Here is a 24,108-nt window from a genome sequence, read left to right on the forward strand (position 1 = left end):
GCTCCTATTATCTTCCTCAAAATACTGAAATTCTGTAGGTTTTTTTCCTGTGAGTGAAGGCAGGATAAAGGAAAACATAATGCTTTCTGGAGAACTGCCTGAGATCACTGGTGAAGCAACATTAGCATTCAGTGACTCAATTAGATCATAAGGGCCAAAGCATGCAAGCTTTTGTTGTTACGAGGTCTGGCTGCTCTGAGTACGTAAATCTGGTGATGTTTGATGTTCTTAAGGCTCCAGAATCTGAAGTCAGTTTTCAGATAAGACTATGTCTTAGCAGGAAAAATTAATAAATTATTGTTTGGAAGGAAAGCTTCTGTTCACCTTAGAGCTTGCCAAGCAAGAAAGTTTATTAACGATGGGGGTTTCCTTCTTATACTATTTTACATGTTCCTGACCCTAACAGTAAAGAGCAGAAGGAATGATGTGTTCTTAAACATTCCAAATCATCACCCTAAATTCCCTACTTTTCCAGTCTTGGTGGATGCAGTTGATTTTATTTGTATGTTATTTTTGAAGGAAAGCAAAGGTGTTTAGTTTTGCTAACAATACACGACCTTTATTTTATTTGGTTATTCTTTAAATTCCAAGCAAGTACCCTTTGCTTCCTGTTAAGGACTCTGGGGGATGTAGTTCTTGAAGAGATTTCTTGTAAAGGTAGTGGGATAATCAGAAATAGTGAGGACAGTATTTAGAAAAATGAGCACATTACTGAGAAATAATAAAATCCTGGGTATGGCTTGTGTACTTTTTTAATCTTAAGACACTGATGAACTTCCTTCACGTTTGTTAACACCTCTGAATACATATGGAGGAACTCCATATACTTTGACGTGATTTACCTGCTTTTCAAAGAAACTATCTTGAGATTTTTATGAGACTTGTAATCTACTTTTTTAAAAAAAGTCATGTTAATCAATCCTGTGGTTGTTTTTCTATCACTGGTTAATTTGGCTCTTTCTAAGTGTTTGATCTAGGCTAAATAAGAATTGTGTGTTTTTACACATAATTTTCTTCCAAATAAAACCTCAAACTTTTCTGCAGTTTTCCAGGCCAAGATTCTGTTTGCCAAGTTTCATTCCAGTTCTTTTTGCACAGTTAGAAGTTCCTCAATTTTGTGGTTACAGAAATGCTGACAAACACAGTTGTATGCAATGATGTGTATTAGTTACAAGCATTCAATTCATTTTTTCCTTTTAAGGTCATTCTTTCATTAAGTTAGTTTCACACACTGCTGTTTATGATGTCAACCAATCCTTCCCTCCTTCCCTCCCTTCCCCCTCTTTAAATGACACTCATTTCCCAAGTAGAGTGTCTGTACTAAGGTTCACTGTCAGATTTGTGACTTATCAAGAGAAGCCATTAATGGTTTTCTTTAATGGTTCTATTTAATGCTGTCATGCATGCTGCTTTTATTTTATTTCTATGAAGACACTGATTTTCTCTCAGTTTTAATTGCAACTGTCTCTTGCCAAGCTAACTTTTGAATAACCTAGGTTAAGCATGTGTTACCACTCAGGCAGTCAATTTTTCAAAAAAAGGATGAAACAACTTCTTTGTTTAGAAAAGGGGAGAGAGGGGCAGAGGGAAATGCTTGTTTCAGGTATAGATCTTTCCTGCAAATTCTGAGTGCAGAGACTACTTGTTCCCTCACCCCACTAGCTGCCAGTAGAAATGGATTTATTTACATTAGTGGTGCTGCTCTTAGATTGAAAGCCTTCCATTGTTTGGCTGAGCTGGTATTTAGTTAACACTTGAGTGCTGCCCTGTGTGCAGTATATCCAGCTACGGAAATGACCATATTGCACGTAACTGTCCGTTCTCTCCCTTCTCAGCCTCCCTCCAGCTCCAGCATGTGTGTTTGGATTGTAATGTTCCATCTGTGGACTAAATATTTGTCTTAATCACACAACATGACTTTTTTAAAAAATCAGAAGTGCACGTGTCTGTCTCTATGTTGCTTCCAGAGCTGGTAGGCAACATCAGCATTCCACAGCAGGCTGGGTGAGCCAAATTTGGAAGCACACTAAATCCCACAGTAGTCTGGGTCTGGATTCGTAAAGATAATGCCTCTGGCAGAAAGGGCACCCATCTTGTTCAGAGATGCCCTTTTAGGATTGCCTTCGGATTTCTCACTCTCCGCCACGGTCTGGTCTTTGAGATGGGAGTGTTGCTTTTAGTCTGATGCAAGTAAACTTTTCAGTGACTGCAAGAAGGTGTTCCCTGTGAAATTCCTTTGCTGGAGCATGCAATAAGGAGCAGGCAGAAGTGGCAGTTCTAACTTGAGCAACATATCCAAGCATGTCTCCACTGCCCCACGTAATCCTGCATGAAAAAATTGAGAAGTAGCACTGACTAAAGGTACAGAGCAGCACCACGATGCAACTGGGAAAGTGAGGGTACTCATTTGAACACTGAACACGCTTTAACACAGCTCTCCCCTTCCTCTTCCCTCCCCACTCCAAAAAAAAATAGGAAGAGCAAAAGCTCTAGTTCTGGTTAGTTAGAAGATTTTTTTAAGAGGTCCTTGATTCAGACATCCTCTTTAGTGCTAATGAGTATTAGTAGTGGTTTAATACTGTAAAAAATAACATAACTTCCCCCAGCTTCTTCCCTGGGGATGGCCTCGCTGCTTTTTCCTACAGTTTTGATGGAGGTGAATACTCTAGAAGACATCTTGGGCAATTTTATTTTTTTTTCCCTAAAACCAGCATGATTGTTCTATAATCAACTAAATTTTATAATGGAAAATGCTGAAGTCCTGGGGTTCCTCAGTTCTAAATACTGCTACCATGTGCACTGCGTGCAGTAGGAGGCAGAGGAAGAGAGATTTCTCAAATCTTTTGTCCTGTATTTGTGAGCTAGGTTCCTTGCTTTTCCACCAACACGGAGCCATGAGCTGCACCTCTCCATACCCCTCCCCATCATATTTCTGATTGTATCTCTCAGACTGTTCTCCTCTGTTCTTTTCCCTTTGAGCCAAATGTCATGTTCAAGGAACTGCAGCACAAACTGTATTTCCATTACATGTGTGGCTGAATTGTGTGGATTGAGGGTATGAGGTAGGCAAAGCAGTAGATCTTTTGAGGAGTCTTAACTATGCAGCTCCTTAATTCTAGAGTTCTTGTGTGTGTATGTTATTGTAATTTCTGAAGTTCTAGTCTGTCTTATTTAATTTCTGAAGTAAAATAGTCTTTTAGAGCTTTGTTACAATAAAGTTACTGAAACACAATACAGAATTCAACTCTAAGAGGTGTTTTCTTTGGTAGCTTTGACTGCTATAGGAGCTTAATGAAAACATCTGTAAGCAGAATGGAAGCTAGTTTAATATTACACTACTATTACTATAAAATACAATCTCAAAATATTTCAGACAGGGCATAATAATAGTAACCATGGAAACTTTGCCTGAAGATTTGAAAGGACGGGGCATCTGGTAGGCTCCCTCACTTGTAGGCAGGAGAGAATTCTGGGTTGGGGTTTAGATTGAGAACTGGTAATGATGAGAGGGGCTTAGTCTTGGGGCACGGGTGACAGCACCTTAACATTAACTCTGGTTGGTGCATATATGTTACAGCGTTCTTAGCCACAGTGGAGTACTTGTACATTTTTATAGAAAAATTGACCTTTCTTAGCAAAAAAAAAATCTGACTTTATTTCTTCTGCATGTTTTTTGGATCAGGGTTTTGTTTGGGGTTTTATTGTTTAATTTTTTGGTGGTTTGGTTTGGTTCTTTTAAGGAAGTGGAAACTTCCATAAAAAATTTTTTTTGCTTACATAAACCTATCAGGAGAGGGGGAAGGAAAAAAAACCCTCATGTGTGTTTTGGGGTTTTTTTGGGGGGAGAAGGGTTTGTTTTGTTTTGGGTTTTTTGTTTTTGTTTTTGTTTATTTTTTTATGCCTGATTGAGTATTTTGAGCTGGCTGAGTACTTCATTGATCTTGATGAACAGAAACTAGGGCTGATGGGGGAGAACCTAAATCCTCGTCTCTAAGGTTACAGTTTCTAGTATTAAATTTTCTCATGTTTTTATTAAAAACCATAAACACTATTAAGAGAAGCTCAGCAGCTTTGCCTAGGACAAGGAAAACGCACACACAGCATGAAGAGTCCTGCTCTTTCTCATCTGATACAGGCATTCAGAATTTTTGGTGCCCTGCTTGAAGCTCCTTACTAGTTGGCTGTGAAAATGTGACTTCTGGTTCCTTTGTGGCACCCTGGCTTTGACTGTTCAGTTCACAAAGCACGTGGTGTCTGTGAGCAGTGTATTTCTACTGCATTCATTATGTGGAATCTTCTTTTTTGGTTTTGTTTTACTCTGGCTTAGGAACAATAGCTTTTTAACTTTACAGTATCTCATGTAATGATGCATGCTTCAACCTGCATGGAATGTGGCTTCCCATCCATGTAGAGTGACTCATTTTTCACAAATGTTGGGGCAGAGGACTACATCACAAAGTATAATGCATTAGAATCTATGAATAACCTTCCCTCCAGAATCTGCAAATTCCGTGTTGGCATGCCTTGTCTGGTCCAGAAGGCGCATAAGTCACAGCTCTTCACAAGATTTGATCAGGATTGCTCAAAACCTGTTAATAAAAGGTCAAGCTCTGGTACTGCTTCAGGAGGTTTCAGTGATTGCTGAACAAAAAAGGGATAAAATATCTTTTTTTTTTGTCTCTGTTTCCATACACACAATCATTTCAAGTACAGGGATTGAATTAAGTCTTTGAAAAAAACAGCCCATACAATGCAAGTTGAATTTCAGGTATGCTTTGATTATCTTTAGGTTCCTGGATGGAACAAATTCCATATTCTGGTAATGTTTTAAGGAGAGAACTTGGAAACTTGTGACCTTTTGGTTTTGTCTTGTATATGTCAATAAGAACTGATACAAATAGTCCAGCTCTGATCATACAGCCTTATATGGGACAAGGAAACTAGCTAATTCAACCATGTGAGAGTTTTAGGTAATAGTGTCATGTGGTAGCATAATTGTCTTGCTTACTTGGCAATATTTTTAGATGAAGCAAGTTTGAGATTAGCTAAGTGACTTATTTTAGCATTTCTTGCAATAACTTGTTTGTAAGATGGCCTTTTATTTAAGACTGCTGGAACTGATTGTAGAGTTCAAACATCCTCTGACACCCTGTAGAAATGCAAATAGAAGCAGAAGTGAGATAATGGTCGGAGTATCTACAGTTGGAGAAAATGCCATCCAGTGCCAAAGCAGAAGTAAAAAAAAGTTTGGGGTGGCTGGATTCAGGCACTAGCTAAACATAAAGAGCTGAGTGCTGGTAGGGTCAGTCTCAAATGCAGACATCCCAGAATTATAAGAACAGCCTTTTTAAGGTTAAGGCTACTTATTCTGTAAGACTTTGCTCCTGTGGAGGAAATGTATTTGTTATTAACAGTCTACTCGCGGTCTTCAACTTTACGCTTCAGAAGACTTTATAGTCTTAGTATTTTGATAGTTTGTCATTCAGGTTTTGGATCACGTTTGTTCAGGAATTGATGCTTTGAAGCAGAAACTAAATAAGATTATAGTTAGTGGGCTTGTTTGTTTGAAAGGACTTGGTAAGGTTAAAGAGAGAGTTTTGTCTTTAAGTAGTTCAGTTCATACGTGCAGCCCATCTCATTTGTTTGCTCTGTCTTTTCTCAGTTCACTGCTCCGCTATGGTGGAAACCTCTCCCTTCAGAGTGCCATGAGTGTCCGGTTCAACAGCAATGGAACCCAGCTGCTGGCACTGCGTCGGCGCCTTCCCCCAGTCCTCTATGACATCCACTGCCGGCTGCCTGTCTTCCAGTTTGACAACCAAGGGTACTTCAACTCATGTACCATGAAGAGCTGCTGTTTTGCAGGTGATCGTGATCAGGTAATAAGCAAGCAATGCTGTTCCAAGTCTCCAGAGTTTCCATGAGTGTTTGAAAACACCTCTGTGAGGTTCTTTTTCTGATTGAGGAGATAAAACGGGGCAGGACATGTATAGGCTTACTTCAGAACTGTTTTGCAACGTAGGCTCTGAGAGAAGAAAAACATATACCAAAGCACGTGATAAATTTTACCTCTTGTTTGATGTGATCCAATACTTACTTGGAACGTGATACTCACAAGAAAAATATTTGCAGAGGCTTTTTAGGTCCAATTAATATGATTTTAGAACCATAAGTATACAATATTATCTACATATGATAAGGAAGCATCTTCCTTTCATTTCAGTATTGCTACTGAGTGCAGTAGAGGCAATCCTACAAAGCATAAATATTGTAAATTTATAGAGTTATTGATTCTTATTTCAAATTATAATGGTTCTCCTTTAAGACCATACTACTAGATCAGATTATAGGTCTTTATAGTTCAGCATTCTGTAAGGGGTGATGGCAGGTGGTTAGGAAGGAACAGTTTGTTACATTACTGAGGCAGGACTCTGTACCAGTAATCACAAAGAAATAAGTCATACATAAAGGGACTAACAGCAGTTTGAATGATTCTAGATATTTTCTTTGGGCAGCTGTATTTAATAACCACTAACACTGTTTAAGGACAAAAAATGTATTTTCAAGCCATGATAGTATAGAACTAAGATCTGAAAATTTCTTTGCTGTCATCAATAAAATTACTGCAGTCAGAATTTGGTCACTAATTCTATTGCTGCTGCTGCAGGAGGCAGAGTTGAGCTTCTTTCAGATTGCAAGTAGGAAATACATTTACATCACTGAACTTGAGCAGTGTTTCTGATTTTTACATAGTTTTTGGCAGAAGGAGTGTTAAAATGCAATAATGAAACCATCTTAAAAAATAGTGGCTTACTATAAAGAATGGGCAAACACATCTATTGTTTAAGAAAAAAACTGCTGATGATTTGTGGTCCGTTATTTAATCAGCCTAAAGATGACACTCTTTCTCCTCTGCAAGTCAGAGTAGACCTGTGTACGCTCTGACATACAGTTTAGCTTCTCATCTGTTACTGAAGGTCTAGATAAAAGCTAGGTAAATACTTTCTAAGCCATTTGCTTATGGATATGGTTATTTTAATAGGAAGAATATGGCTGTTCTGTATCAGGTTGATGCGGTACTTCAGAAGCCTGCATTTTTTAAAAACTTTATATTGTTTTGGCTTGATGGACTTTCTGTTCAGATAAGTAGCAGCACATAATGCTACTAACCACTTGGAAATCAGAGCAAAAGACATTTATATTCCCTTATAAATGCTGTAAGAAGCTAATAGGGAGGATGAAGTTTAATATGTAATATTAGAGAGATGTAAAATTTGATATTCAGAAACCTGCTCATATGCATCTTCTGATGGGAAGAAAAAAGATAATGAAGCCACAGAAAATGCCAACATGTGGTCCAACTGTATATGTCTGAAACTGTCCAGTAATGCTCAAATTCAGCTGGCTAAGATTGTTAACACTATGGATAGTCCTTAGGGACTGTCTTTTACAGAGAACCCACTTCCAATTACAGGTGTATCTAGAAGAGAAGGTTAGAGTTGGAACCTACTGTAAAATACCCAAGATGAAGAAAAAAAAATTACAATGTTTTTTGAGTTTTGCCCTTCTATACAACTAGGATGCTTTGCTCTTTGGTGAGGTTTGTGAGTATGGAATAATGCATATAAGACTCCCCCCGCAAATCAGAATTCACCAAAAAAAGAAATAAGTCTGTTTCCAATTTAATCTGGTTCCAGCCCCCTCTCCCATTTAATATTGCTGTCTTTTGCCTTAATAAAGAACGACTTTCATTCGAGATCCATGCAAAGTGAGCTTCATAGAATTTCTTGGTTATATTTCCTTGTAGGATCAAAACTTTGTAGGGGCTAAGGCTCATTTGAAGGGGTCTGAGGATAAGAAAGTTGTGTTCAAATTATAAGCAGCACTTGTGGTAGGAAGGTTTCTTCAGAAATTTTTTCTCGTTGCGCCTCTGATTTCCTCTGCCTTCAATTTTTCTTTTCATCTTTATTAAACTGATGACTCGGTCTTTCTTTCTCTTTTAAGCTGTCTTAAATAGTTAGGTTTTAATACTTCATACAGAGCCTAGTAATTTAAAAATGTGACTCTCCTGCGTTCAAAAACTACTATGTGTTGTCTGCGCTGTTAGTTCATCTGATAAAGTTGCATTTTGATTCTGTATTTTAACCCAACGAGAAAGGAATATCTCTAACTCACCAGTGCTTAGAATGCAGTTGCATTGGAAAAAGGATGAACTGCTGAAAGGGGGAGGCCTTTCTTATCCAGCAGAGGTGATGCAAGGCCTTTCACTGATTCAACTTCCTAACCTGGCAGAAGCATTTACTTCTTTTTTTCTGGGTTAAATTAGACCTATATTGGTACTTAGAGGGCTCTGGCAAGCATTTGAATGCAATCTAAGGAATGGATCAGAGGGTGGGTGAGAGATGGAGACCTCACCTTTCAGTGCTGTGAGACTCAGCTCCTCACAGAACTACAGCCTTTGCTAATCTTTCTGTGAAGTTTGTACATGGAAAATGGTTTGCTCACAGGTTTTCCTGTAAATCATGACCATCAGGGTTTAAAAATCCACAACTGTTAGTATCTTAGTATTTACCTTTGGAAGTTTGCTGTAACAACAGTGGTGAAAATCTACAGAGAAGGTAAATAACACCATGTTCTATGTGGAGCTGTTGGATTCTAGTATGGCAAAAATGAATAGATTCCAAGCTGCAAGCACGCAACCTAGGAGTTCTCTATAAGAGATCACCCTTATATTTTAAGACATTAAATACTTAAGTTCCCAGAATGATCAGATGTGTTACTCTTACTTTGACAAGGTATGTGTGTTAAATTAATACAATTTCTTTGCACAAATAGAATATAGACTGCTAGTTGGGGAACAGCTTGATTGGTTTTTTTGATGGTGGTTAGGCTCTGTATACTAATCTTTTCTCAGTATTGTCTTTTAGTGCCCACAGATTGTCAGGTACTCAACAGGACTTGGATCCAGAACTCCTCACTTGTCACTACCAGCAGGTGTGCAGTGATTTGCATACCAGCTCATTTTATTGGAGCACCTGTGTGCAAGTAGATGGAAACCTCTGAACAAAGAATGAAATATCATTAATGCTTTAAGGAACAAAACTCAGAAAGATTCACCTGTTAACCCCAATGATTTTTCTTTTTTAAGTTTAAAAGAACACATTCTGAAGTGCTTAGATGGTTTTGAGTTGCAGGTATTTTGGGTTTGTGGGTTGTAGCACAACCTAAGTGACAGGGATTTCCTCATCAGGAGGATGAACAGCTTTGCTTCTTTTTGTGTCCTTGCAAACTGTTGTTTTCTTCCAAAAGCATTATTGCCCTAGTCCTCGTGAACCTGCTTTGAAAATCGGCGAACAGTATATGCAAGCATTTTTCATAGAAATGCCACAGTCAAACTTTCCTTGTTTCCTACAACTATCAAAGCTTGAGAGGCTATGTTTAGCTGGTGTTTTATTTGCACCCATTTATAATTGCCCACACTTGCTCCTCTCAGAACTCTGTCTTTTGTCCATGTCATGAGTGTAACAACCTCATTCACATGCCACTAATTTTTCCTTTCTTTGTAGGAGAGCTCTGATGTTGGTAGATAGTCACGTTCAAACTGTATGCCATTTGCGTTATCCGGGAGCTCACTTGAGTCATACAGCTGTGGAAGAGAGGAAGGATAAGATAGGCTAGATGGATCAAGCGTGACTTTCAGCTGCCCACTGTCTCTGTTGGCTATAGAGATTTATGGGAGAGCATAATCTATCCATCCTTCTGGTATAGGTGTCCAGGCCCAGAATTTTAAAGGCCTTTATTTATGCACCTAACTCCTGCTGGCTTTACCCTACTGTGCACAAGTGTTTGTTTACATAGAAATCATAAAATGTCTGAGAATGTCAAGTTTTGTCAGGGTACTGGGAGAATTTCCATTCTTGTCAGCGTTAGAATTTGGGAAATGTTGTTTAAATACTAAGGATTTTTAGTTGCTGGACTGGTATGGAAACTGTCGTCTTGGATCTGAGGATATGGGAAGTATTAAAGGGCCTCAGGTAACCAAATGCATTTTTAAGTGTGGGAGTCTCAGAGGCCATGGTGATGGACAGCAGCAAAAAAAGCCCCACAAAACCCCACAAAAGACAAAACCCCCTTCAAACTAAAATAGACCAAAAGCTTTTCTTGCTCAAGAATTGTTGCCTGTATCATAATGATGAATCCTATCAGCTCATTCTTTTTTTCACTGTGCAGATAATGTGAGGCTCTATAACGCTTGTAGCTGTAAAATCAACTGCTTATTGCCTGCTTTAAAAAAGGTGGGGGTGGGGAGAAATAACTTGTACCCTGTGAATCAAACAAAAAGTGTCTTGACTCTGGCATGCCCTCAGACATTACATCACCACTCAGCCTTTTCTGTTGACATTACACTGGTATAAGAGTGTTTCAGGAATGCACTGCTCACGGTACTGCAGACTGCTCCAACTCCCTATAAAGTTACAGCCTTCATTATGTGGAAGTCTGTGTGCTAAATGGCTCTGGTTAGGGACAGCCCAGTTTTTAGCAGGACAGAATTATTACATGAATGTAATCCTTCCAAGAACAGGATTAGCTGTATAAGTGCCAGGGGTCTTATATGGTTGTGCATGGCCTTTGTAACTTTTCTTCTGTGTTCTTCTTGTGTCATTTAACTTAAAGGCCATTTATCTCAGGTAATAGTACTTATCAATGTCTAGCTTTAAAAACTAAAAAGAAGAAAGGGTATTATTCTTCTAAAGAATATATTGTGAGTTTCCTGTGCATGAAATACTTCAATAATAGCTTACTGCAGTTGGTATTTCTTAATATATGAAAAGCACTCAGTGTGCAAATATGTCATCATACTTGGATGAAAAGAAAATCAATGTCTTACTGTCTTAAACTGGCTTCTTCCAAGAGTTATTGATGAGGTTGTATTTTGTTTTTTACTTTGTCTAAATGGCATTTTAAATTCCACCTATATGCATAACATTACATACATATAAAATACCTAGGTGAGTAATTTATCTGGCTATGAAATTATTTATGTATTTCTTCCCCATTGCCTTTGGTAATTGACATGGGAGGGTCATATTGAAAATGGATCTTCAGAGTCAGGGTCTTGACAGAAGGGGCTGGGAGTTTTCTTTAACTCTTCTCGTTCTGATCACCTCTTCCCATTCCCTGCATCCTGCCTGCTCCATTTCCTGTCTCTCTTCTCTTCTGCATTCTGTAAGCCCTTAGGGGAGGTTTTTAGACCTCTGGACAGTGTTGCATTAGCCCAAAGGGACCCATGCTGAAGCTAAGTTCTGGTGGAGTGGAACTCTTCTCTCAGGAGACTTTGAGGTTTACAGGCTTCATATTCCTCATACCTGCATCACAGGAGATCTGTGGTTCAGTAGCATCCCTTGCGCAGCTGGGGAGAGGGAAGGGAAGGGAGAGTGAGCTGGAATGCGTTGCTAAAAATGACACACAATGAGTGCTGCGCTGACAGTGTTTCTTGTTGAGCTGTTTAAACTAGGCTTTGTCTGGAAACTGAAAAAGTGACTAGAATTCTGGAAGATTTTGACTAATAGAATATTTCATTTAATGTGTATTTGGAAAAGTAAATTAAGAGATGGCTGAAGAAAACAAAAGAGAACAATTGGGGTACATGCAGTTTCAGCCATGTACAGAGGAGTCCCCTTCATACACTCAGTTAAACTTGTTGCTTTCTTTGGAACATAATAGGAATATTTTGCCTGCCATAGAAATCTACTTTGTTCATGAATAAAATTACTGTTATGGCCTTTCTGCATGGCAAAAAGGCAGTTGTAAAAACGTTGCTAGATTGTTCCTGATGATGCTTCTGTAAGCGTTTAAAGCTGCCCCACACAGAGTTGGCTACATATAAGATTAGGGATTTAGGGAGTGGGAATACAAATTTTTGGCTTTGAATTTTATGTACTAGAAGCAATTTGCGTTTTGCTCCAGTCCACCGTGTCACAGCTTTTCTTTCTCCAGTTCATGAGATAGGCATGCTTCTTACTGAGGAACAAAGTTTCTGTTGTAAAAAGCCTTTGGACATACCTGCTTAATTATCAGGCTGAGATGGAAAACTTTTAAGCTCTTTTTTGTGCCAGTTTCAACATTGCTGAAAAACAGTCTCAAACAGTACAGGTTGCAAGCTGCTGTCCTGCCTAGTATGAAAAAAGATGGCTGCTTTCAAAGCAAACATGGTTCTTAATACCGTAATGCTGTGAGTCCTAGTTGTAGATTACTCTTAAAATTTGTTAAATATTGCACAAAGATATGATTTGTGTCCCAGAATTTATTATGAAGCAGAAGATGAAAGAATGTGTAGGTATCCTATATGTTTTCAAAAACATGTTTCAGAAATAGCTTTCCCAGTTATGTCTCTTCTTGCTTAGGCTTTATCATTGAGAGACAGCAACAAGAGGTTAATAGCCTGCACAGGTGACTGCTCTTTATGTCTTCCCCACCCTACACCCTGGTTAACTGCCTTGGGGAGAGGAACTTCCAAGTTGGTAATAGTGAGAGCTTCTAAAAGGAGAAGAGGCAGCCCCTCTGACGGGGGTTGGAGTGTGAGGATACAAACATGGCAGTATGCCATTGAGAGGGGAGATCCTGTACTTTACTTGGGCTGTACTGGCACCCACCTGAGCCCTACACAAGCTGGTTGAAATACATAAATGAGAAGAAATACATTGAACGACTGATGGCGATTTGTATGGGATTTTACTGTTCTAGCTCCTGAACCAAACCACTGCTGTGTCACAAGCACTGATGTTGGCACAAGGGATGTAGGTGGGAGCACACCTACCGAGGAAGTCAGCAGATGATCATTAGAGCAGCTTTTCCAGCTGTACTCTGTGGGAACTCCCTACTAAAAGCCTAGATTCATCAGCATAAAGGTAGAAGCCCGAGAAAAAGATCAGGAATCACATAGAGATGGAAATACCTGACCAATTGACTGTTGTTTATTTCTTAATTGTTTAAGGGAAGGAAAGGAGTACTCTGCTCTGTGTTTTTTTTCTTTTATTCCTTTGTTACTACCCATCTCAAACAAGTGGTATTATCTTGCTGATTCCTTGTTTGTTTGCTTCTTGTTGCTTTATGAATAGGAAAAAGTCTTTTCTTCCTCCATGCATATGTCCTTACCTTGTTTCCCCTCTGGTCAGTGGGTACTCTAACAATAGAAAGATTATTTGAAAACAAATCTACCTGCATAAAATGCAGACTTAACACTAAATTCTGATCAAATGGTAAATTAAGTATCAGTCATTTTTTAAAAATGGAGAAAATAGCAGGGGAAGTCTGATTTATAAGGAAGATGTGTAGAGCAGTCTTGGCATCAGAAAAGGCCCAGAAGCATCTAATAAAACCAACCAACCAAACCACAAAAAAACCCAAAAACTTGGTTGTGTTCTGTCAGACATTTTTCATGCAAAATGTGTAATGTACAGCAAGACTTGTGTTCATGGTTGCGATATTTTATACATATATATACACATACAAACACACAAATACATATGTGTATATGAGGTGACCTTTCTTACTTTTTGCTCTTTATTTATAGCTTGCTTTCTTATCCCCTTTGAAATAGTTCTGTGAGAAGCAGATCATGGTGATATCATTGAGATTTTGTTGGGTTCGAGGATGAGTTCCCCTTTGGGTTTCCTGATATTTCGTAGGGAGTTGTAATTATGGTACTGCTTTGCTCTCAGTGGCTACTTACAGGATCTCTCCTCTGTGTGGCAGCCTGTTTGAAGAAGAATATTTCTAGGCAGTCCATAATTCTGGAACCCTCAGGTCCTCTATCAAATTTGACATTGGCCATTAGGCTTAAAAGTTCTTGGAGACAGAGAGATGCCACAAAGAATGAAATAGCATAAGCCCTGTTTCCTTAGGAAACTTTCCTCCTTGGAAAAATACACAGTTTTCATGTTATTCATGTAAATGGATTCCTTCTCCAAAGTGCTGATTGCTATGAATTTTAATCTCTCTTGGACAAATAATCAATGTTTTTCAGACTTCAGTGATGCTTCATGTCAAACTGTGGTTTCCACAGTGCATATCCCACCACAGAGAAGATGTGGAAGACAGCTCTTCTGATATGCGCAAGAGGAGTTAAGACTTCAGCCTAGCAGACTGCTGCCAATCCGGATTCTTTATCTGTTGTCACAGGGGAAAAAAGCAAAAGTCTACACCCCAACCATGAGTTATATTATGTTACAAGCAGTATATGGAGGGACTCTACATCCTGCCTCTTAAAGGAGCTGTGCAAAGCACCAGCAGAACTGTTTCAAATTTGGATGCCTCTGCACTTCTTCCCCAGTGTGTGAATTTTGTGTTACTTCAAGAAGCTAAGGGATGGCTTGCTAAAAGCCTGAGAAAAATTCTATCTACTCTGATCTTTTCTGCCCCAAAGTTTCATTCACCCCTCTGAGGAAAGGACAGACATGTGGAGGGTGTCCCTGCCCGTGGCAGGGGGGGTTGGAACTAGATGATCTTTGAGGTCCCTTCCAACCTAAACCATTCTATGATTCTATGTTCAAGTGAGTGGGAATTGAGATTTAAGAAGTCCAGTCTCTTTCAGAGCTGACTTGTTAGTAAAGCTGTAAGCAGCAGCATGGAATTTGAGTCTCTCTAACAAGCATTTTCCTGTTAGTAATTTAGCAGCAATCACTTTTCAAATGGTTATCATCTCTGTACTCTTACCCATGGTCTCATTCATCCATTTATAATTATATGGTGATGATGCTTTTTATTTGTGCTTTTAAGACAGATTCTCCTATATTTCTTGTTCTCCCTGACATTAGTAGGGCCATTCAAAAGACTTGCTGATACTTTTGGAAAAATGATCCGTGTCTGCTGGTCCCTTGTCTAGGGCCAGAAGCTTAAAAATGTTTCTGATATAGGTCATAAGTAAGACAAAATTCTATGGAAACAGGAAATGTGGATGTTGGAAACAGTAAAATAAGGTTTGATTTAGATACAGTTTTATTTAAATACTCCATATTCAGTAGCACCTGAGGAAATGTAGCTAGTGGGATTTTGAAATCTTTCAAACTGGCAGTGGTAAGAACAAAAATAAATTCCCCAGAGTGGTAGTACTCTGCAAAATGCAATGCTAATGCTACTGTTACGAGACTATAGCAGCAGCAGATTAGATCTTCATTTATTTATATCAACTGCTGCAATTTCCTTGGGGAAAGAGAAAATGAGAAGAGTTACAGTGGAATAAGTGGGGAGTGCTAGTCCGAAGGAATTCTGCCAGATTCTTGATGATAGTTCATTTTAAGCATTTTATTCGTACTTGAAGCTCAGACTGAATTTGTGTTTCTTCAGCAGCAGACTCTAACCACGCCTGAGAGTTTTCTTCCTTCTAAGGCAAACTTCTGAATCAGCAGCTTGTAGTCATCTGGAAGCCTTTTCCTGTCATTGTTGCTAACAGCTAGACAGAAGCTGATTCTTCCCTTCTAAAAAACCTCCAGTATTAATTATTAACAACTGTTTTTCTGTCTAATCTCATGTTCATGTGAATATTTTGAATGTTGATTTCCGAAGTCCTGGTCAGATACAGCAGCAAAAATGCAGACAATGAAACAGGTGGTTTTAATATTGGTCTCTCCCCCTAGACATCTGAGCATCTGCGCTCCTCACGCAGTGTCTGGTCCGATTCAGAATTCGGCGCTGCACTGGTTGTTGGGATTATGTTCTGCCTGGAGTTTGTCTTTTGGGGAGGGACGGCCAGAGGAGGGAGAGTGCACACTGGCTTAGCCATTTACTTGTCTCTGTGAATGCGCATGTTTTTGCCTCTCACTGTTTTGCTTCTGTGATTTGATTATCTGGGCTTTTGTTCCTAGAGTGAGTAGAAGGTACTCTGCTAGGAATTACGTTTTGCACATCCCCTCAGGACCAAAAATTCTTGGCCACAATTAAAGTGCAGTCTAAGCACATGCAGCATGACATTTTTTCATCTACCCCACCCCAACCCCTTCTTTTTCTTTATTTTCTGTTCTTTCCTTTTATAAAAGTCTACTCCATCCTCTCAGGATTTCAGCCTTATTAACTAGGGCTTGGTGCACTTCATAGCAAGTATTCAAGTTTTCTAGTAGTATAGACTGACTTGCGTTTTCTCAATCCTTATTCTCCAACTTCCAACTAGTGTGGAAAACTGTTGGCTTATTGTTACACTAATAATGAATACATGAAAGAAAAATTTTCACAGATGATCCTGTAAATGTCCTAGTAACATCAGTCCAGCTGTGCTCTCCAGAGGCCTTGGGTTCCCATTGTCTTGTGCAGAGACTACTAATTGGAATTGAGTTTCTTTTTCAAATGTCATGGAAGAGGCGTGTTTCTGGCTTCAGCAGCTTGGGTGTCTGCTCTTGAAGCTTCAGCTGGCACATTTTTCTTGCGGTAACTGTAGCCATGAAGTTCTGCTTCTGGTAGTCTCTTGGTTTCTCTCTGAAAAGCCATATTCTACTTCTCAGAACCCTATCACCTGGTCTTACAGCAAAGGACAAAAGGAATGTATTTGGGGATTCAATTCTATATTGTGAGAACAGCAGGAAAATGTGTACCCCAGAGGTATCCTAACAGGGAAAACGAGTGAAAAACAACACTGGCTGCTACAGTGGCGGCAGTGAAATGGCAGAGATACCAAATAGTTGGATATGTTGTGGAATATGATCTATTTCTGATAACTATTGGCAGAGCTAAATATCGAAATAAAATTTAAATTTATATAAAAAGTTCACAACTCACAGCCCATTGCTTATAACATCAAACTTGTGTAGATGACTTTATCAATTAATGCTTTTGGCACTTACTGATGGCTGTCTCAGTTGCAAGATTAAACCCATAAGCACTTCTTCAGAACAGCTCAGATCTTGAGCTGAGCTTTGTTCTATGACTAGAAATAAATTGCAATGCAGATACTGTATTCACTCATTCTTACTTATTTTCTCTTAATTCAGTCCAGAATACTTTGGCCAAGTGTATTTGATTAATGCAAATGTCATTAGGCTAGAAAACGGTAATGAAGCGAAGGACTTCATGGTGCTTTTAAGTAAGTAGGAACTCAATTGGAGATAGTTGGATTGAATATCTCCTCCATTGGAGATATTCAAAAGCCATCCGGACATGGTCCTGGGCAGTCAGCTCTAGGTGACCCTGTTTGAGCTGGGTGGTTGGACCAGATGAGTTCTGGAGGTCCCTTCCAGCCTCAGCCATTCTGTGATTCTGTGAAGTACTTTAAGATACTTTGCCAATTTCTTTCTTTAAGTTCCCCAAATTGCAACCACCTGAATTGATACAAGGTCATGTGCTGAACTGTAGACTGTGCCTGTGTCTACATGGCCTAAGTTTGTCTTCCCATTAGAGTTTTCATGAAGCTGTGATGTGTGATGGAGTGTAAAGGTCTTGGGTGGGCATTTTCCTGACACTGCCTACCTCTTCCCCCCACCTTCCCACCCTCCAACCCAAAAACCAACCCCAATCCACCAAGAAAATTATTTCCTTTTTTACTTTGGTAATCTTTGAAAAAAATTGAATCGGAAGACAGTGCTGGAGGTCATCTGACTTAAGCTGCTTCTCAGAGCAGAACATCTTCAAAGTCAGATCAGGTCGCTCAGGGAATTGTCCAGGTAGATTTCCAATTTGCAAGGGCAGAGATTCCACCGTTTTTCTGGGGCTGAGTTGCAGTGTTGGTTACACTACTCCTGAACATGCTGTTCCTTTGTGCTCAGCTGGAATTTCCCTTGCTGTGACTTGTGACTGTTGCTTCCTGAGCGTCCACTGCACGCCTCTGAGAAGAGTCTGTTCCTGGCTGCTCTGTATTCTTTCAGACAGTGGGAGACTGTTGAGGTCCGCTCTGTCCCTTCACTTTCTTTTCTGGCTAAATATGGCAAGTTCCCTTAGCTTTTCCTCGCAGTTCACGTGCCTTCAGCCTCAGCGGCCCTCCTCCACTCTGTCCAATTCATTAGTGTCATTCTTGTATTAGCGGACCCAAACAGGACACAATACTCCAGATATGGCTTCAAAAGTGCCAGGTAAGGGGAATAATCAGTTGTCTTCATCTCCTGGTTACATTCTTGATAGTGCAATCAAATTGCCATTAATACACATCACTGCAAGGGCACTCTAAATTTTGCTATCTCCTAAGCAAGACAGAGTATACTTGGATCAGTGGTATTTGCAGGTAGTATGTTCTCGTTCAGCAGGCAGCGATACACCAGATTTCCTAGATAATTGGCCGTTGAGTCTTACAGGATACTCAGTGTGTTCCTCTGCAAATCAGTTTTGAAGCTGATTTGAAGAGTCTCACAGACACTTCGTTCCCTGCACGTACGTAACGTTTTGGGGTTTTTTTTTTTCTGTTTGTGTGCCTGGTGCAGGGTATCTGAAATCCGTCACTCTGGGGCCTGTCATTGTTGATAGGCTTGTTTGATTTATGACGTAAAGCGGTAAATGACTCTCATATTGAGGCGTTGTTAGAGCTTGTTTGGTTTAAAAAAAAAAAATAAAAGAGCGTTATGGTCATAAATTCAAGATACTGAGCTTTCTAGCTGTTTCAGAAATCTCCATTTTTTCCCTACGTGTCCTAGGCAACCCAGTTGCTGCTTCAACCACACAATTTGATAATAAATACTAACAATTGGCAACATCTTTATAACTTTAAACAAGACCTTTTTTTCTGCGTAGCATTTCTTGTGTAACAAAACATATTAGAGGTGCTTTCCTTCTGCTTGCTGGGAAGTTGCCTATCTGAGCCCTAATTTGTGTAGTTTTGGCACCGTGGCTCAGCCTGCTGTGGGCTAACATTTATGAGCAGTCAAATGAAAGAGAAGCACATATTCCTGGCACTGTCAGGTCAGTTTGGCAGAGGTAAGCTGCCGAAGTGCTTGAACATGTTGGCTTGTAGAAATAACTTTCTGGCTTGGAAAGAATAGGTCTATGAGTGATGCAGAACTAGTGTGCACAAGTTTTTAAAGGAACTTTTGTTTGATCAGTGCTTCTTATCTGTCAGAAAATGAGCAGAATTGCATTCATAAGTGCTTACTCACATCCTACGTCCTTAAAAATAAGAGAAAAAAGAATGGTTGGATTGTGATAATAGGAGACCAGAGAAGGGATTTTAATGGTTGGTTATTGCATTTTTGTGGCTGGAAACATCCAAACACTGCACAAACATAATTAGCATTCCAAACAGAATATATGCAAATTTATAGCAGTTTTTTCCATGTTAGTGTATATTTCTTTGTTTATTTGCTTCTCAGTCCTGCGTTATTCCAGGACTTGTCTTCGTGCTGCTTGCTCTTACTTTGTCTGATGAGTTTATTATCCCTGGAGAATGAAAGACAGAAACCAGTTATATTTGAGCCAAACAAAACAGAATTTGTCTCTTATCAAAGGTTAGAAAAGGGACAAACTTGCTCCATTTCTTTCTTTTTCTCCCTTCCCTCCACCCTAATAATAATAAAATGAAAAACCCAACTTCTTGACTGCATTGATTAAGCAGAAGCCTTAAGTCAGTTGAGGGGTAGAGATTTACACTGCCTACACCAGTACAACTGGAATCGTAATCTGCCCTTGGTTCCACTACGTGCCATCTCATCTCTAATTTAGGAGAAAAATAAATGACAGGGAGTACAGTTTATTGGAGAAGAGGTATTTGGAGACAAGGCACAGTTTGTGGCCTCTCATAACTGAGAGGCGTAAGCTTTTTATCATGTCAAATGTCACCTGTCATTCCAATGCGTGTTTGTAGTATATTAAGCTACTTCAAATTTCATATTGCCTAAACTTCTGTACAATAAAAAGATTGCTTATCGTTCATGCACTGTTGAAAAAGGGCAGCCTTCCATCTCTTCAGTGTAACTATAGCCAGGAAAAAAATGAACAGTATGATAAATGTGGGGTTTTAAGTGGCTTGAAACTTGTTGACAGCAGATGTTTGGCTTTGGTTTTGTTCAATGTTCAACATTATCCTCAGTGACTGACTTTTGATGGTTTTCAGTAGACTGTGATGAGCCAGACATGTTGTGCTTGTGTGTAATGGACATGCTAGCTCTCTTCTTAGGTATGTGTTTGATGGGTTTTCCTCGGTAGTTCAGGAGATGAGGAAAAAAAGGATGAAAGACTTTGACATTAAAAAAAGACCAGAGTTGCAGGCTGCAAGATACAAGAATTTGATCTAGACACGCTTGTAGTAAAGCCAACCAAAATCCATCGCCTTATTTAGCAAAGAAAGCATGTACTTTGGGCAGTAGGTATTAGATACATGAAGCAGGCTTTTAAGTTTATACGTATGCAACAGTTTTATGCTGGTACCTCACCCCCAGTTACGGGTAAGTTTGTCAGCGAAGTGCAAAGAATGACACAAATGGTCTTTTTTTTTTTTTTTCCTTCTCATTTTTGATTTTGAGAAACTAGATCAACAATAAAATAACATAATTTTGGTAAACATAATTGTGGTAAACTGCTTTTATTTTTATTCCTAACAGTACATCCTGTCGGGCTCTGATGACTTCAATTTGTATATGTGGAGGATTCCTCCAGATCCAGAAGCAGGTAAGTTTTGTTGTTTTGGAATGTGGGGAAGGGGGGCAGGTGTCTGACAAATACTAGTTTGTTTTTTTGAAAAATGGCTGTTCTCACTCAGCCTCTGAATTGAGAGTAAATTCAGTAAAGCTGGGTGGGGAGGGTTTACAATTGCCTAATCCAGTGTCTGGATAACAATGGACAAAGCCATTTGAATCTTTTATCATACTGATTTTCTTTTTATTTCTCTTCTCACATAACAACCATTTAAATCTTCAATTAGCTGATGAAGGGAAAGAGCTGTGGCTGGAGCAGCGTGTGTCTTTCCTCCCTCTTGTCTACCAACTCTGCTGCTTCTAAACTGATCTGAGCTCACTGAAGAATTTAAGATCTGTTACTAAGAAATTTCATCTCATACTGAAGCTTGCAGCATAAAATGGTGCTGGGTTCACAAGCTGCTCTTTACAGCTCCAGTGCATTGGCCTTTTCCCCTCTTTCTTTTCTCTTACACCAGAACCCTCCCACTGATTTCTAATGCAGAGCAGTTAGGCTTTTTTACTTTCTGGGTGGAAGAGCACTATCAGCTGGTGGAAATGACTGTTTTGGGCTCATTTCTGACCCTTTCCCATGCTGGGGCAGACATGCTAAGCAAATAACACTAGCTCAACTCTGGATGAGTGTAGGAGAGGGGTGTTAAAGAAAAGTAGCAGTGTGCATGGAATGTTAACAGTAGTGTTGTAGATGCCAGAGTTGGTCAGTGCCTAATTTGATATTGTCTAGTATTGTGTATTTGGCAATACAATATCATCCACTGCTATCTCTAAGCTAGACAGTGTCAGCATATCTCTTCTGTTGAAACAAATTGCTGTGCTCTTTTGGAAGGGTGTTGAATCTTGATTGAAAGACTCGAGTTCAGGAAATGTACTACCGTTTCTATTTGTAATGGCTCTGACAGTTTAAACTGTACATTTTAGTGATATTAAGTACAACTGAGTGCTATCCCGTGGTCTCAGGTGCTTTAGCAGTAGTGAGAGCAAATTACAAGCTGTGTTAGAGGTAAAATGAAAATATTTTGTTTCATTTTCAAAAGCTGTTAATCACAGCTGTATAGTCCACAGCTGAGAGGATGACTAGCATCTAAAAGGTTTGGTTAACAGCAGGGTTTTGAGGAAAATGCCATTCTAATTTTGGATTGCTTATTTAACCAACATTTGATGTTGCAGTCCAGAAGGCCCGAAAATGGTCCTGCTAAATATACCAGTACCTTGGCCTTCCATCTTTGTGTAGGGTTTATAGAGGCTTCCTTCTCCCTGTTTTCCTTTTAATTTGTATGGTTTCTTTTTACATTTGACACTGTTTTACTACTACTTAGGGAATTTCCTCTTTGTTAAAACAAAGGTTACATACAATTAAATTATTTATTTATAAGTTTTTATGTGAGGACTCTAGAATTACATTTTATGCATGTTACTATACTTTTCCTGACTCCATTTCTAAATTCTGGATTTGGGATTTTGTGTTTACCTGGCTGTGATGCTCTTGAAAACTTTTTTCTCAGGCAGCTGCAGATGACAAACTTTTCATCTGAGACCTTTGCACAAAGAGTGATAGCTAGAATTACCACAAAACAATGTCACATGTGTTTTGGTCAGTTTTCTTGTAACTTGAGGAAGGGTGTCAGTAAAACTTGCAACATTTCAGTTACAAAATTAATTACTTAAGTCAATTGCCCTCAGTGGTTGCTCAATGGGATCAGAAGATCCTGTAGTAGGAATGTGTATGTTTTCAGTCTCTAAACTTGAGCAGTTCTCTTATTAAACCATTTTAGCGAAACTCATGAGCTTAGTTTGTTAGACCTAAGGATTCGGCTTCTGTGGCAAAAACTCATTGGCCATCCAAATCATCTGTGATAGGCTTATTGAACATCTTCCTCATTCAGCTCTTCTCGAAGGGTTGTGCCTGTTCTGGATGTGAAGAAACATCCTTTCTTAAATCTCATCCTGTGGTTCAGAATAATCGTTCAGCTAGAGAGCTTGCTGTGCCTCCTTCTTGGAGAAAGACTCTTGCTGTAGGGATGTGGAGACCTTGGAAGACTTCAATGGAAAACTCCTTGTTCTCATGTTCTAGCTTAAAATAGGAGTGTCTTTGGGTCTATGATCTGAGGGGGTGGAATGTGGTCTTTCATTTAAAATATTGTACAAACTAGACAGGATGATGTAATGTCCTGTACTGTTGGTTGGTATTTCAAATAAAAATATCTAACTGATTTCTACCTTCCGGTTGAATTCAGACATTGTGTTGCTATAAATATTTATGATACAACTCCCTTAAATTAGACCAGCTCTTTGTAAATCCCAGCTTTTTTGCAAGCATATATCTTTTTACAGAGCTGCATCCTTAATGACAACTCTGAAGTATATTATTTTGCTTAAGTACAGGTGCAGCAAGTACTAGCTATCTAATGGTTAGCAACATTGCTACAGGAAAAAAAAAATGTTAAGGAGCACACTATTCAGACAATTGCAAACATATTTCAGGTTGGAAGAATGTGGTTACCTGTGTTCTTATTTTGCTGGGAAAATGGAACAAATTCTCCTGTTTTTTGCAAATAATCATAATTCAGAGGTGCCTCTCGGTAGGTTGCATTGAGTCATTCCCCCTCAGCTGGAAACTCTGCCAGTGGTTTTGTTCAGTCCGCTTATTAAACAGGATTTACCTCAAGACAGGGAGGTCTGTGAAAAAAAGGTATTTCCTAAATTGCTTAGGACGCTGTTCTGTTGAAGAGTTTTATTGGCTGTCTCCCTCCACAATCTTAGATTATTCTGAATAGACCAGGATTTCCAATGCCACGAGCTTGGCTGCTTTTTACCGCCTTTTGTCCTTTCTTGAAGATGGAATAGTTTGCTCACTTTTCCACTTTCTTCTCCATCCAAGTACTACTCAGCTTTCCACTGTGCTTCAGGAGTAATTGCTGATTGCTTGATGAATTTGTTAGCCAATTTCCTCTTTAAAGTATATATCTCAGTTTTCTTCAGAGGCAGAGTTTCTAGCAAAATTAGTACATTAGTCTGGCAGAAGAAAAGCAGTTACTGAGTTTCCACAGCTTTTACTTGACTCCAAGGCAAGCTAGAAGTGAGAAGAGATATCGGCCCTGCATGACCTGCCCAGCAAGACTCTTAACACGTAAGCACTTCAGGCAGTATTTAAACCTAACTCCTATAAACATGGCCTCTTAGCTGGTAAAGAATCCCTGCTCAAGACAGAACCTGACATGTCTTGTGGGGTAATAGAGGGCTTAGTAGACCAAATGTTTTGCAAAATGGAATTTACATTCCTCACCCACTAGTCTGAATCATCTTTGCAACTCAGAGCTTGTCTCTTGCTTTTGAAATACTGCTCAAAGATGCTCTGTGAAGGATATGATACTTATTTGCGATTGAGGAGACAGTTGGGGATCCTTCAGTTTACGTGAGCAGGCTGTCACCAGACTTCTGAAAAACTCCAGTAAATCAGAACAGCAAACTGCATTTCAAAACCTTTTTAATTCTGTCTTTAACTGTAACCGCT

General features: G+C 39.3%; 1 protein-coding gene across 4 annotated transcripts in view; it reads left to right on the plus strand.

Annotated features, from left to right (window-relative positions):
* The window catches only part of DCAF5 (DDB1 and CUL4 associated factor 5), a 77,903-nt gene that overhangs the window by 36,641 nt on the left and 17,154 nt on the right, over positions 1 to 24,108 (plus strand). For all 4 annotated transcript variants that reach the window (XM_054828550.1, XM_054828553.1, XM_054828554.1 and 1 more), the window contains exons 6-7: positions 5,663 to 5,876; positions 20,505 to 20,571. In XM_054828550.1, the coding sequence (XP_054684525.1) occupies positions 5,663 to 5,876; positions 20,505 to 20,571 (281 nt within the window). The remainder of the gene's footprint in view (positions 1 to 5,662; positions 5,877 to 20,504; positions 20,572 to 24,108) is intronic.

The sequence above is a fragment of the Grus americana genome, chromosome 5 (genome assembly GCF_028858705.1).
Source record: "Grus americana isolate bGruAme1 chromosome 5, bGruAme1.mat, whole genome shotgun sequence".
In the NCBI taxonomy this organism is placed as follows: Eukaryota; Metazoa; Chordata; class Aves; order Gruiformes; family Gruidae; genus Grus; species Grus americana.